At 44.5% G+C, this 15991-nt stretch overlaps 1 protein-coding gene across 8 annotated transcripts in view; it reads right to left on the bottom strand.

Moving 5' to 3' along the window:
- The window catches only part of MAJIN (membrane anchored junction protein), a 193651-nt gene that overhangs the window by 56598 nt on the left and 121062 nt on the right, over positions 1 to 15991 (bottom strand). For all 8 annotated transcript variants that reach the window (XR_005595011.1, XM_039527189.1, XM_039527192.1 and 5 more), the window contains one exon: positions 11165 to 11219. Coding sequence is in view for 7 of the 8 variants with exons in the window: in XM_039527189.1 (XP_039383123.1) it covers positions 11165 to 11219 (55 nt within the window). In the remaining variant the exon portion in view is untranslated. The remainder of the gene's footprint in view (positions 1 to 11164; positions 11220 to 15991) is intronic.

Here is a 15991-nt window from a genome sequence, read left to right on the forward strand (position 1 = left end):
AACTGGGATTGGGGCTTGGGTGAGTCAGGAAGGGAAGGACTTCTCAAAATGTAGGGAATGGGAGCTTTTGGGTACTTCAGCACTCTGCTGGGGTGCAGTGACAGTTTTCACGGCCCCTGGCGCCCCTCCTTCTGGTTATTTTGGGTGAGGGGGGTATGGAACTTTGTGGCGGGGGAGGGCAGTTGCAGATACACTGCAGGGGGGCTCTGTCCTCCTGCCTGCGGTCCTGCAGAACATTCACAAGGCGCCGGAGCATGTCAAATTTTCCCTGGGCATTTCCTGTGTGGCTGGTCAGAACATCCAAGCTCGGACTGCTGTCCAGAGCGTCAACAGAGTGGTGCAGTGTAGGATAGCTCCCGGAGCTACTAAGGTCGATTTCCGTCCACACCTAGCCTAATTCGACATGGCCATGTCGAATTTAGAGCTACTCCCCTCGTCGGGGAGGAGTACAGAAGTCGAACTAAAGAGCCCTCTATGTCGAATTAAATAGCTTTGTGGTGTGGACGGGTGCACAGTTAATTCGAATTAACGCTGCTAAATTCGAATTAAAGTCCTAGTGTGGCCTTAGACCAGCCTAGATGACACTGCAGGTCCCATGCTAGCCCACCTCGTCCCCTCCAAGATATTCAGAACATCACAGACATATAAGACAAGAAGAAAGGCAGCACAGCATTCAAATTCTCTGCAGACATCAAATGCAGGTAAGGCAATTTCATTCAAATTCATTCATCTGACAGCAGAAACCACAGCCAAAGCTAACAGACTTTATGCTCATTTACAGACCAATACAGACAAAAGGAGTCATACAGGAGCTTGCTAATACCTTGTCAACGATAGTGGTGAAATGCCCCAGTCTTATCATCCTGGAGATTTTAAAATGCATATTGACAAGGCTGCAAATGCACAAGCCCCAACACTCATCTCCTCACTTGCCTCCTTAGCACTTTCAGAGATCATCTCTGGTCCAAATCACACAGCTGGTCACAGCTTGGCCCTGATCTACAGCCTAGATATCAAAATAGAGGACATCCCAACCCAGACACTGTCTTGGACAGACCTCCAGTTCATTAAGGCACTGGTCCAGGCTACAAGAAAGACCATTGATCCTGATTCACCAGGAAGACTCTTGGACGTCAACAAATTCCTTGCTTGCTGTAGGACAACAGCATCCCATCTAAAGGATGAGGAGTCAAGGATCTGGTGCATCATTGCCATTATAAACTAGCATGCTAGCCTCCAAACGGACTCTTCTTCGCCATTACCCACACAGATCTTCTTGGTTTTCTGACACCCTGCGACAGATGGAGAGAGAAGGGTGGAAACACAAGCACCAATGACAGGCAGAAAAGGCTGATTCAGACTGGATGATAAATAATACATTTCTAAAAGCCTATGCTGAGGCTATATTGTAGGCCAAGAGGACCTTCCTATCGCTTTCCATTGAGGCTGCCAAATTGTGCCCCAAGAAGCTATCTCGGTGGTAAACCGTTTCATCAATCCTGAATGCCTATAACCTGCATCAGAGCTGAGCACCAAGTGCTCAGTATCCTAATTCTCTGAAAAGAGCATGCACACTCATTAAAACCTTCTCAAACAGCATGGATCCACTTTGTCTATACCCACAACTAACAGCCCATTTCCATTCCCAGAGTTCAGTACATTCATTCATTAAGAAGATCTGAACACCTCATCATCCTCTCCAGGATTTCATCAGTTTTGGAGCTAAATAAAACTTCATCTTCAAAGGGAGAGTCCTCTAATTTTGACCTGATACCAGGAGGCAGTCCAGATGATCTTAAGCGGGCATCCAGCCCAAATGTGATAATGGTAGGGATTCACCTGGTCCACAGTAGGATTTCCAGTGCTGCCAGCAATCTATACCCAGATCCAGATAGTATGACCTTTAGTGATATGAATCATCTTCATACCATCCTCTAAAAGAAGGTCTTATTATGCAATGCAGTTCCTGATAGGAGTTAGATTGCAGATCAACCTTGAATCTGCAATTGATGGTGCTGGAAATAAGAGTGTTCCAAGAGATGTGATTTTTGATAGCCCAGAGCCCAGGAACATGTGTAAAACACTGCCAGCAGCTGTAATACCAACTGTTATGCTTATTTCTGAAAGCAGCTAAAAGGAGGCCTTTCTAAAACCTCAGCACAACTAACAGACAGGAGGAGAGGATGAAGTGATCAAGGAGTAAATGTGACCTTCTGCCCTCCTGACTTGAGTTGTTTTTTCTGAAGCATGTGATTTTTGCAAGATGGAAAGTTTGGCAATAGTTAACTATTGCTATATAGCTGGTTAACTGATGGAAAATTCCCTACCTAACAGGCTGGAAATCTCCACACTTAATTTAGCTACTCCTCAGCAGTTTTTTTTTATGAACAAGCTATGTAATACTAACAAGTTAGCTATAAAAAGAGGAAGAAATATGAGCTTGATGGACACTTGAACGCTTGCACACCTCTAAAGTTCCCCTGCATATGGAAGGCCAACCACTGAACTTGCAGTTATTCACTTGAGACCTCTTCAAGACCCTGGGTAAATCTGAATGTTGGATTTTTGGGGCATTTTACTAACCTCTGGCAGATGTGTATAAGTGCTTGAGATTAAATAAAGTATAGCTTTAAGTGAGAGCACTCTTGTATTGTACTGTTTGTGCCAACCATCTATCAGTTGGACGTCCATGTCTCCATTGATTTATTTCCTGACACCACATTGCACAGAGTAAAAGTTACCAATAGCTTTGGGTTGAAAGAATCCCAGGCAACAGAGATATAATAAAAAATGGGGATAGAGGAGCTCAATGGATCATTGTGTTACCATGATGACAACTTACTCACCCCTCAGCCCATCTGTGATCAAGTAAAATCGGACGGTAGTGCACTAATTCACTAAAACAGAACGTTCCACTGCTGATAAAGCACTCTCACCTCAGGAATGCACTCACCAACAGTCATACCAAAAGATAAACCGATGCCGAGGAATTTTTGGGAGGGACCAGAGAAACCCAAGAACCACTGGTCATAGATTAGATAAACCTTGGAAGAAAACCTCTCGTGCTGACCATCTGGCAAAACAAAGTCATAAAGTTAAGCTGTAATACGTAAAGCAATAAATAAACATAGGGGAATTTGTATGATTGGTTAAAATATGTTATTTTAAAGGTTTTTAGAAAGGTGATAGTTTGAGGTATAGAGAAAGTAGTAGTGGTTTTACCTATATAATATGTGTAAAATGTAAAGCTCTTTGGAACCAACTCTGGACTTCAGTTTAAGATTGAGCTGGCAGGACTCTTAGCCCTCGCACAACCATGACATGCAGAGGCACCAGAACCCCAGACGAGCAGATCCCGGCTGGCCTTGGGTGAAATTCATTTATATATTGGGAGTGGTGAGCATTGCAAGGTTGGTGTGTGTATTCCATTGTGTATAGTTAATAAATAGTAGCTTAGGTATCATTGTGTGAAGCTCTGTCATTTGGAAAAGGCCCCACCAACCTGTAGAGGGCCAGTGGACCCCAGGCCTAGCGAGGGTAGGAGGTAGGAGCCTAAATTCTGTGGGTGACAGTTGAGATCCTAAGGTCAGATACGTGTTTTCTTATGCCAGATGGAGAGAGGTCTCTTAACTGACTCCAAACTGGTGGTACATAAAAGTCACCATCTTTCTGTAATGAACTTCGGCCACGACTGTAATAATATTGTTGGATGGGTCAGAACTAACACACAGTCCCTACGGTTTAGGAGTCTTCGTCCCTGTTGTACTTCCATCTGGAGTCAAACCTTTGGATCCATAGGAAATAACATCCATTGGATTCAAGACTCTTGGCACCAACTCTTCTCTCTGATCAGTCCTTTGGAGTTTATGCCCCTGGAACCGAAGAACCTCTATCTAGATACAGAGGCCAATAACACTGAAGATTCCTAGTGTTTCGGCTATGGATCCATAGCAGGCTTTGGATCTTTCCTCTGGTTGGGTACCTTTTTAGATCCCAACTCACCAACTGCCACAGCCTGTACTAGATTTTATTGTCTCTTAGCCCTAGGGGCAGTGGAGGATACCTTTACCATTCTGGATCTGGATGGCTTGACTGCCAACCATTGCTGCAGTAATAGAGCTTGCAGTCTGTTCTGCCTCTCCTTCCTTGCATGAGTGTCAAGCAAATAGAGCATCTTGAAGGTTAGTTAATGTCCATCTCCAAGGCAAGCCAAGATCCTCTCCAAGGGAAGCCAAGTATATTGTATGCATCCAAAGTTGAGAAAACAGAGGAACAAGAAGCAAACCTCTTGAAGCCTGGCCTCTTCACTTTTGGAACTGCCATAATGGAATAAAAAGACAATAAGACTCTCTAACTGTAGTATTCTAAAACTTCACAAAACCAACTAATTATTAAAACTATAGAAAAGATTATGCAAGCACTACCATTCTATTTAACTATCTAGGGCACTGAAGAAAACAATCTTCCTGACTTGTTCCTGAATCCATCGGATGGATGTGGTTGGAAGAAACTGAGGCATCTTGAGGGCCACACCCCCTTTTATAGCCTCGTCTCAGAACCTTCATGAATCCTGAGGAGACATGTGAAGAGGCGCCTGAGCACTCCAGCGGGCACTGATAACTAAAGTTCCACTGTCTGAACTGCATTTCGCTGGCACATTCGATGAATGGAAATAGCAGAGGCCACTTGAACCCATGGCTACATGCTTGCTATCCAATCTCTCCATAAAAACACACCTGTCAGGAGAATCAGGGAGCTAGTTATCTACAAGGACAAAGTACCCATGAGGACACATCCTATATTTCTTTTTGAAGTAGTGTCAGAATTCTATAGCAATGAGCTCACCCACCTGCCTGTGTTCTTCCCAAAGCTTCATGCTGGGAGAAGGTAGCAGAGGTTGCATACACTGGAAGTGTACACAGCCATATTTTTCTACCTGGACAGAACAAAATAATTCTGGAAGCCTCCCTCGCTGTTTCTGTAGTATACAAAAAGAATCAAGGAACAGGCCATATCTACAGAGAGGACATCAACTGGATTGCCCAGTGCATCAAGATATGTTACCAGCTAGTGGTCAGGTAGGCGCCTGGCAGGAGTATGAACCCACTTCACCAAGTCACAGTCTATCTCGGTGGCCTTCTTAGCAAACCTGCCTGTTCAGGATATTTGCAAAGCAGTGATTTAGTAATCCGTACACATGTTGGTGCAAGTGGCTAGACCTGATGCAATACTTGGAATATCCATGTTGCAGTCCACAGTCAGAGAAATTCCTTGTATCGATGCCCAGGGAGGACTACTGCTTGGAAGTCACCAGCAGTGGACTTAGATATGGACTAGCACTTGATGAAGTAAAGCAGTGGTTCTCAAACTAGGGAAAGCCTTGTTCAGGGAAAGCTCCTGGCAGGCCAGGCCGGTTTGTTTATCTGCCGTGTCCTCCAGTTCAGCCGATCGCGGCTCTCATTGGCCGCGGTTTGCCGCTCCAGGCCAATGGGGGCTGCAGGAAGCGGCACGGGCCAAGGGTTATGTTGACCGCCCTTCCTACAGCCCTCGTTGGTCTGGACTGGACGGCAGGTAAACAAACCAGCCCACCCCACCAGGGGCTTTCCCTAAACAAGCGGCGGCCCTAGTTTGAGAACCACTGAAGTAAAGGATTACTCACTTGTACAGTAACTGATGATCTTTGAGATGTGCAGTCTCTATACACATTCCACAACCCACCAGACAACCCTTCTACCTCAGAGTCCTGATGTCACAGCTCTCACAGTAGAGAAGGAACTGAAGTGTGGTGGGGTGGCACATAAGGAGAGAAAGGGTCATGTGCTGCCCCAGTGAATATTGTTGACTAGAAAATTCTGTGTGTGTGCACTGGGCATGCACTCACCAACTGCAAGTAATCACTTTTTCATCATCCATAGGTTATATTCATACGCCATTGTAGAACTTTAGCACAGAGTTGTTTTCCAGTAGTTTTATTTATTTATTTACATAGGGATTTATTCCGTACAATTTTGCAGTAATCTTTAAAGCTCATGACCTTGCAGGTAGCCCCACTGTTCGTTTGAAATTTAAATGTCTGAGTTGGGTCTCTTAGTGACGCTTGGAATTTTTAGTTGTGCAACCTCCTTTTATTCTGCACTCCTTACAGCCCCCACACAGTGAATAGTGCTAAAGACAAACTCATCTGAGGAGCTGTCACTGTCATTCCCTACCTGGAGTGCATTATAAGACTGTTTCATACTTTTGCAACATGATTTGTTTTTTTGCAATAAGCACGCCAAAAGCTGGGCATTTGCCTTTTCCAATGTCTTCTCCTATAATAAGTGCTTTTGTTTGCCCTTCTTTGCAGACCACAGTAGTTTTCAATTTCATTATTTTGTATTGCATGTAAAGTATATCTGGCATTAGTTCTAATGTTTTCAATCTTTGTAGCTGTTTCTCTACTTGTTTGCTACTGTGGCATATATCAAAAGACTGATTTAATTCCAGTTTAGCTGCAACATGTATACTCTGGCATCTGTATCTGTGGAGCCTAAAACAATATGATCTGAAGTTCTTCTGCGAATGTATGACAAATTTGCATGATGAGACTAACTGGCACAGCCTGGCTGCAGATTGATTTCAGGTTGTCTGATCAGATGTATTAAAAATATACCTCCATGTGACAAGGTTGGGACTCACCACCGCAGCGCCTCCTCCTGTTTGTCTCCGGGAATTAGCTTAGTCCAGTGGCGCACCCTCTCCTGGTGGTGTCCCACCTGCTGTCTCACCCTTGCTTGGTGTCTCAGCTCGCATCGCTCACCAGCTCGCGGCGTCTTCTTCAGGACCACTGCCCTCCGTCACTGCCCCTCAGTCCATCCACAGCCCCTTCCAGGGGGGAAGAAGGGGGTTGATCAGCAGTCTCTCTGCACCCCAGCCACAATGTTCAACCACACACTCCAAAGTCTAATCCCTCCTGTCAGGGATGTGGCATAGTCTATGATGGCCGCTCACCTCGACCGATGGCTGTGTGTACTGCCGGGGGGCAAGGGGGAGGGACCCAGGCTTGCCCTCTAATCTGGATCCTGGCCCAGGGACCCTCTGGCAGCAACCTCGCTGTCCTCCTTCTCTCTCCTCACCTATCTACTTCCCGGGGCCGCTTCCCCTATGGCCCCTTGCCACCCACTAAGCCCTTCCCTTCAGGGCCTACAGCCTGGCAGGCTTTGGGCTAGAGCTCCCTTCTGCTCCCCAAGTCCAGCCAGCATTGCGCTGTCCACGGTGCTAGTCTTCCAGCTCTGGAGACTGACCTTCCCCTGTCGAAGGTGTGGGACAGACTCCCTGCTCCCTTCCTGGGCAGCCTTTATATAGGGCCAAGTTGAGCCCTGATTGGCTGTCTCCAATCTTGGCTTTAATTGGCTCCCAATAAGCCCTTCTCTAATTGGCTGCCTGTCTGCACAGGCGCACTGGCCTGCTGCAGCCCACACTCTCAGGGAGTACACTCCAATATTACATTTCTTTTAAGCACAAAATTTGGGGGGTTGGATCATAGAAACCCCCTTGAGAACTGCCAACTGATGTGCCAAGACTACTTCTGCCCCTGCTTTTCTGCCCTGCCAACTTAGGACTCCAGCACCCTGTCTTGTTGAGCCAGACATGCCAGTCTGCTTCAACAGAGACCCAGGGTCTGAACCACATGCTCCAAAGCTGAACACTTAATTGAAAGCAACTTAAGAAGTGTTCCTGTCTTTAGCACTCAGATGCCCAACTCCCAATGGGGTCCAAACCCGAAATAAATCCATTTTACCCTGTATAAAGCTTATACAGGGTAAACTCATAAATTATTCGCCTTCTATAACACTGATAGAGAGATATGCACAGCTGTTTGCAACCCCCCCCCCCCAGGTATTAATACATACTCTGGGTTAATTAATAAGTAAAAAGTGATTTTATTAAATACAGAAAGTAGGATTTAAGTGGTTCCAAGTAGTGACAGACAGAACAAAGTGAATTACCAAGTAAAATAAAACACACAAGTTTAAGCCTAATACAGTAATAAAACTGAATACAGATAAAATCTTATCCTCAGAGATGTTCCAGTAAGCTTCCTTTTATAGACTAGTCTCCTTCTAGTCTGGATCCAGCAATCACTCACCCCCCCGCCCCCCCGCCCTGTAGTTACTGTCCTTTGTTCCAGTTTCTTGCAGGTAACCTTGAGGGTGGAGTGGCTATCTCTTTAGCCAGCTGAAGACAAAATGGAAGGATATCCCAGGGGCTTAAATAGACTTTCTCTTGTGGGTGGAGACCCCCTCATCTATGACTATGGACTATGCAAAGTCCAGCTCCAAGATGGAGTTTTTGGAGTCACATGGGCAAGTCACATGTCCATGCATGACTCAGTTTTTACAGGCAGCAGCCATTGTTTACATGCTACCCTGAATGTCCTCAATTAGACTTCTTATGTGGATTGGAGCCTTCCAAGATTCATTGTCCTTTAAGGGTTTCTTGACTGGGCACTTCATTTAAACATTCCTTTCTCAAGAAGCTGACCAAATGCTTTACTAAGGCTACTTAGAAATCAAGCAAGTACACAGACAATATTCATAACTTCGAATACAAAAACAATGCATACATATAAATAGGATGAATAGATGCAGTAGATCATAACCTTTACAGAGATATGTCACATGGAATATGGAGCATAAAACATATTCCAGTTATGTCATATATATACATTCCTAAGCATATTCCCATAAAGCCTTCTGGGGTGCACTGTCACATTGAGTTTTTAGTTTTTTATGTTTTTGTTTTGCATCTACTGGCTATCTGTGCTGACTAATTAGGAAGCAGGCCTTACCCATTACTGTATTCAATGTAGCCATTCAGATTACTACGGTCTCATAATCCAGTTTTACAGCCACTTTGCATTTTATATATGAGCCCCAGAATAAACTACAGTTTTCACAGATCTCTCCATACATTTGCAATATAGCATGAAGTGGAAAGTTGTTCACGGGTATTGCCAAAACTGATTCAGTGCTCGTCAGCTACAACAAAGAAAGGAGTAAAAACTCCTTTACTTCTGACACCATGTTACGAGCTGATGTAGAGGGCTATGCCAAGAAAGCCATTTATAGTGAACTAGTTGTATTGCTCTGACAAAACCCAAGATCTATGCTAAATATCCTTGATCTACATATACTGGCAACTTAATTATGCTTATATTAATTATTAACTATTTACATATTATGGTGCTGTGGCAACTGCATCATAATTAAGCTTCCTTTAAGAACTTCCCTTTTATTTTGTTCAGAGGAAAGTCTCACTTTTTTTTGTACTCCTCTAACATAATGGTATGATTATGGTTCAAATTTGCATAGATATAATTTCTGTGACAAGGATTCCTAAAATATTATTTTATGTACATGTGTGACTTATTTTTAAAAGTGTTTTAAATTGTTAAAGGCAAGTTTGTGTGCCCACCTGAAAGTGCCAAATTATAATTTGATAACAAAATACATGTTGCTGTGAGATCACAATCAGTCACTTCTAGAGAGTCTTAAAATAGGAGAGAGAAAGACCGATTTATCAAACACTCTGTAGCCTAGGAAAGAGTTCCCTGAGTTGGAAAAGAGGAAACAAGGAATTCAAATTCACTATACTTACTGAGGACAGGCATGATCCCCAACCTAGAAGACAGTTTGGGAACAGCCATTGAACAATTCCTCCCATTTTTTAAAAAGATATTAACAGGCAGAGAACCCAGTTCTCCAACATGACAAACCTAAACTTCAGTTAGATTCACTATATACTGTGCCTTTCAGAGTGACTAAGCTAGAGAAGTTTGTGAATTTTGAAAATATCAAATACTGTACTTTCATTACACATTTCAATAAAAAGAGCAGTTTTCAATTAAATATTTTGATTTGAAAAATTCTGACCAGAGATACTTAGCACATTTGCTATTAGAGTTTCTGGTGGAAAGGAATATCAACATTATGTATATGTACTAGGGCTGTCAATTAATCTCAGTTAATGCCTGTGATTAACTGAAAACACTGGGTGGGGAGGGAAGCATCAGTTGTGAAGGGACCTGACAGTGTCCAGTGAGGCACAGTAACCCAATACACCTCTGGAGAGCCGGAAGAGAAGAGGAAGTAGCTCCCATCCCAGCTCCAGTGGAGAGGAAGCCCTATTTCCTGTCATGCCATATTTCCTCCAGCCAGCCTCTCACTCCGGGGATTGACCCTTCCCCCGATGCCGGGCCTCATTGTCCCTGGCTTCCTCCTTGCTGTGGGGGGATACCCCAGAGAGAACTGGGGCCTGGTGAGCTCAGCCTCCCTGCACCAATCCCTCCTCCCCACCCTCCATTGCAAACAAGAGCCCACTCAGCTGAAGGGAGCCCACCTCGCTCAGTAAAAGGAAGCGAGCCTAGCAAACCCAGTACCAGAAACCACCCTTCCAGAAAGCAGCAGCAAGACACCTCCCTCACCCTCCTCCTGCACAAGTGATTGCTTGTCCCCACCTCCTCCCCACACATCCTCCCTAAACAGTTAATGCAGATTTCTATGATGAAACTCTTCCTCTTTGGTCAGAGGCAAACCTGGTGAGCTCAGAAACCCAGCCCAACAGGAGCAGCATCAAGAATTCATCTTTCCCCTGCACAATTGACCCTTCTCCTGCACAACTCACAGCCCTCCCGTCTCCAGAATACTGACTTTCTGAGTTGACTTGTAGACTCTAAAAATTTACACTGTTTTATTTTTGAGTGCAGTTATGTACAAAAATAACAATAATAATTCTACATTTATAAGTTCAACTTTCATAATAAAGAGATTGCACTACAATACTTGTATGAGGTGAACTTAAGTACTACTTCTTTTATCTTTTTTACATAGCAAATATTTGTAATAAAAAATAATAATATAATGTGAGCACTGTACACTTTGTATTCTGTGTTGTAATTGTAATTAATATATTTGAAAATGTAGAAAACATCCAAAAATATTTAAATGGTATTCTATTATTGTTTAACAGTGCAATTAAAACTGCCATTAATTTTTAATCTTGTGATTAATCACAATTAATTTTTAACTGCTTGACAGCCCTAATATGTGCTTTTACACTTGCAATTCTGAAAACCTGGCTGTAAAAGAAGGTATTTATGCATTATGTATTTTCTGTGGCTTACCATTCTGAAGTCACCTTTTGACTTGCTTCCAGTGTGAATATTTTCAGTTTCAGTTCTAAAACAAACCAAATATATAGGGAGTGAAGTCTATGAAAAGTCAATGAAAAGTCACTAGAAGCAATTATATAACCAGCAACTACTTTAAATGTTTCATTCAATTTTTATATTACACTTCTACCTTGATAGAACGCGACCTGATATAACACAAATTTGGATATAACACGGTAAATCAGCGGGGAGTCCCAGGCCCTTTAAAGCGCCACCCGAGCCACGCTGCTTTACTGCGTTATATCCGAATTCGTGTGGAGCCCCAGGCCCTTTAAATGCCCACCTAAACCCCGCTGCCAGAGCTCTGACAGTAATTTAAAGGGACCGGGGCTCCCCACAGTGGCTAGAGTACCGGGCCCTTTAAATCACTGCCGGGAGAGCCAGTCCAGTCCGGCACGCCATACCGGCTCTTGCCGGTACGCCGTACCAGACCAAACCCAATATAACATGGTCTCACTTATAAGGAGGTAGATTTTTTGGCTCCCAAGGACTGTATAATATCGGGGTAGAGGTGTACTTGTGACTTTCAAAATATATATCATAACTTAGGGTTTAACTCTTAGGTCTGATTTTGATTTAAACTTACAGGTTTTCTTCAAAAAGTGAAAGCTTGAAAACCAGCTTTTGAGCAAAACCTTACTCTTTTTAAAGAAAAATATTAAGGAAAACACAAATTTGTGCTTTTACTGAAATTGTTCATGGGAACAAAAAAACATTTACCAACCAGCTCTATAGTCGAAGGCCAGGAGGAACCGTTATAGATCATTTAGTTGGTCCTCCTGTATATCATAATATAATGGTGGGCACTCACCTTTGGAGTGACCCTGGTGGCCTGGTGCGGAATCACGGTTACATCTGTGCCTCAGTTTCTCTGAGTCAGCTTTTAATAAGTTCAGTAAAGCTTGTATATAGGGAACATTGTCCTCAGAGGTCTAATTTATTTAATCAACTACAAAACAAGGATTCTCTACTGCTTAGCGCAGTAGCTCTCAACCTTTCCAGACTACTGCACCCCTTTAAGAAGTCTGATTTGTCTTGTGTACCCCCAAGTTTCACCTAACTTAAAAACTACTTGCTTACAAAATCAGACATAAAAATACAAAAGTGTCACAGCACACTATTACTGAAAAATTGCTTACCTTCTCATTTTACCATATAGTTATAAAATAAGTCAATCGGAATATAAATATTGTACTTACATTTCAGTGTATAGTATATTGAGCAGTATAAAAAAGTCATAGTCTGAATGAAATTTTAGTTTGTAATGCCTTTGCTTGTGCTTTTTATGTAGCATGTTGTAAATCTAGGCAAATATCTAGATGAGTTGATGTACCCCCTCGAAGACCTCTATGCATCCTTAGGGGTACACGTACCCCTGGTTGAGAACCACTGGCTTAGAGCTCTGCAGTCTCTTCCCTGCTGACTCAGGGTAACTCTCAGGCACACCCTGCCTATAGACCTTTATAGTCTCTCTCCTCTGGAGACTCCTCTGTAGTTTCTTTGTGTTTTGGGGTTGCTTCTCTGTCCAGGAGCTTTTGCTCTCCAGGGAGACATCACTGGGAGTAGCTTCCTAGCCAGCTCCTCTGAGGAGCTATCTCCCTAGCAGCTTCCTCTGGGCTCCAACCTGAGCCTTCATAAACTTTTATAAAGCCCAGACATTCCTTAATTTATAGCTTCAACCGCAGATCACTCTCCCGTTGATTCCTGTACAGCACTGGATCAAGAAGAGTAGGGGGAGTTGACAGGAGATGCACATAGTGTGCACCCCACGGTAAGCAGATCTACGTCAATTTGAGTTACGCTATTCACATAACTCAAATTGCATAGCTTAGATCAAATTTCCCCTGTAATGTAGACAAGGCCTTAGACTCTGCAGGGAGCACCCTAGCAGGGCTGCTTCTCATATAACCCTGGGTTGGGTTCTGGAGGAAAGGGAAAGCCTCAGTCCCCCACCACACTCCCTTAAGGGCTGTCACCCAGATGCAGGTGGAAGCCTGAAGATTGCTGGCTTGGGGTCAGGAAACAGGCACCTCTCCCACCCTGACAGACAGGGAATGGGCCAGAGGTCTGGAGTGCCAACTGCTAGGGTGCCAAGCCTTCTGAGCACTTTATCACAAGTTCTCTGCCATTATGCTGTCTCCCAAGTGTTAAGAGATAATGCTAGGTCTGTGATGGCGTGGACTAAGCCCAAAGGCCCCCTGCTGGAGGCCTCAGGGTCCACCCATACCACACCCTCCCACACCCATCCCAGAAAAAGAGTGGAGAGGTCCTCCAAGCAGGCTAGAGTGGCTGCAGGGGAAGCAGTCAATCAGAGAGGCTACAGGGAGTAGCCAATGAGGGTCCAGCACGTTCATGTAAAAGGAGCTGCAGGGTCAGAGTGAGTTCAGTCTGCTTGTAGGGAACCTGGGAGCAAGAGCTGCTCCTGACTGGCTGCAGGAGCTGAAAGGGAAGGATAAATCAGTCTGCTAGAAGGGACTGGGGGAGCAAGAGGGTCTCCTGCTGGCTGGCTAAGGCAGATAGTTGCTGACAGGGATTGAGGAAGTGAGGGAATAGCTTCTGGCTGGCTGCCAGGAAACAATTAAGATGGGCTGTGCACAAGTGGCCCACAGAAAAGCAGTTAGTTAAAGAGACATGGCACATGGCTGCTACTTAAGAGTCCTTGGAAGGACTATCTCCATAAATAATATTGCAGTGCGTCAACAGTCCATTTCACTGCCAGGACTTTCTTCTCAATGACTAGTATGGCACCTCCCATGGGAAAAAAACTTTTTATTGAGAAAGAAGATGGGATGTTCTCTTCCTCCAAATTCTTGAGATAACACTGCTCCAAGGGCAATGTTGGATCTGCTGGTTTGTACAATAAATATCTTTGTGAAGTCTGGGTGGAACAGCACCAGTTCCTGGCTCAACTGGTCTTTCGATGTTCTAAATGACTCGTTGCAGTTTTTTATCCAATGGATTTTTGGGTTGTAGAATCCTTTAAAGGGGCACCAATAGTAGTGAAGTTTGGGATGAATCACCCATAGTACCCCACTAATCCCAAGAAATGGCAAACTTGTTGTTTGATGAAGGGGACAGGGCAATCCACTAGAGCTTGGACTTTGTCCACTAGGGGTGGTAACTGTCCCCCTCCCATGGTATACTTTACGTAGGTGACTTCCTGGGTGGCCAGGCAGCACTTGGTTGGGCTGGCCATCAACCCTATCTCTGTAGAAGCCTGTAGGATTGCAGTAATGTGCCTTATATGGCCAGCCCACCCATCATTATATATGATGATATCATCAATGTAGACAGTTGTGTATGACCCATGTGGCCCCAACACTCTATTAATCAACTGCTGACAGTTGGCAGAAGTTCCCTGGGGCCCAAAGGACATGATTTTCAGACTGCTATAACCTGAATGGAGTGGAGAAGACAGTCTTCTGTTTAGACTTGGGCATCAAGGAGGCCCCTTTGTTGAGAGTGGCCACCCCTAGTCTTTCTAGTACTTCATTGGCCTTGCAATGCACTACATTTCAAAATTGCATTCACCTTGTGAAAACTGATGCAGAACCAGCTTGATCCATCCTGTTTGGGCATGAGCACAATTGGGCTTCTCCACGTGTTGTGCAACTCTTCCACCTCCCCTACATCTAACATGGTTTAGAGCTCCTGGTTCACTGTCTCCCACATCTTATTTAGAAGAGGCTGCAGGCCCTTGCACACCTCCATCTGGGTCCAGTGTCAATATGCTGGAACACCACATGTATTTGCCCAGGCATTGCCAAGAATACCCCTGGGAATGAAGCAACCAGATGACAAATTTGCTGATCTCGCTCAAGCCACAGATGTTTCCCTACCAATGTAAGGTTATGATCTTGCAACACAGAAGTCTGAGGGCTGACTTTGGGGCTGGGGGGGGCGGGATAGTGGAGTGATGAGGAGACCCTCCTGGCCATTCCACGCCTTCAATAAGTTGATGCGATATACCTCGGTCTGTGTCAGGATTGGGATGTGGGCTGTCTGACCTAGTGGTCAAAGAGGAGTCAAGCCAAGTCTGATACCAGGAGGTCAGAGTCTGAGACAGGTCAGAAGGCAAACTGAGAGTTGAGTGTTGGTAAGCAGGCAGGGTCAGGTTACCAGGAGACCAGAAGCAGGAGACAACCATGAGAGCAGAGTCAGGCCACCAGAAAGTCAAGCCAGGGGAGCAGGAACAGAACCTCAAGACACACAGTCCAGAGCAAGGTGGATCCCAGTTGCATGGACAAATTCCTGTTCCTGTGCTAGGTTTATATAGAAGCTGTGGACCAATCAGGATTGCCCCAGCCTTCTGTCAATCAGGTTCCAAGACTGGAGTCCTCTCTGGGGGTCAGCTTCTACCCTAGCAGCTGTTAGTGGGTGGTAGGTTAGAGCTTGCCAGCTCTTATAAGACCTGCGGTCCTGGGTTTGAGACCCATAGTCCCTAATATTCTGATTCTACTTCACAGGTTGCCAGAACTCATAATCATACTCCCCAAAATGTCTCAATACCTCAAAATGACACTGTCATCAGGCCAATAGCTTGGATTCCAATATTGGCAGCAGAAACAATGATCAGTCTCCTCGCTGGAACTCATGTAGATGGGCCTCCTTATAATAAGCCTGTTCATGGTTGTGTAGGTTTTCCCTTGCAAATCTCCCCAGGATCTTCAACTTCTTTCTGAGCTGGATAATGCATCACACCATGCTAGTTGCCCTCAAATCCTGTTCTTCATTCATCTCAGGAGAAGGTCCAGAATTTGTAGGTTCAATTAACACAAC

The sequence above is a fragment of the Mauremys reevesii genome, linkage group 2, assembly GCF_016161935.1.
Source record: "Mauremys reevesii isolate NIE-2019 linkage group 2, ASM1616193v1, whole genome shotgun sequence".
Taxonomy (NCBI): Eukaryota; Metazoa; Chordata; order Testudines; family Geoemydidae; genus Mauremys; species Mauremys reevesii.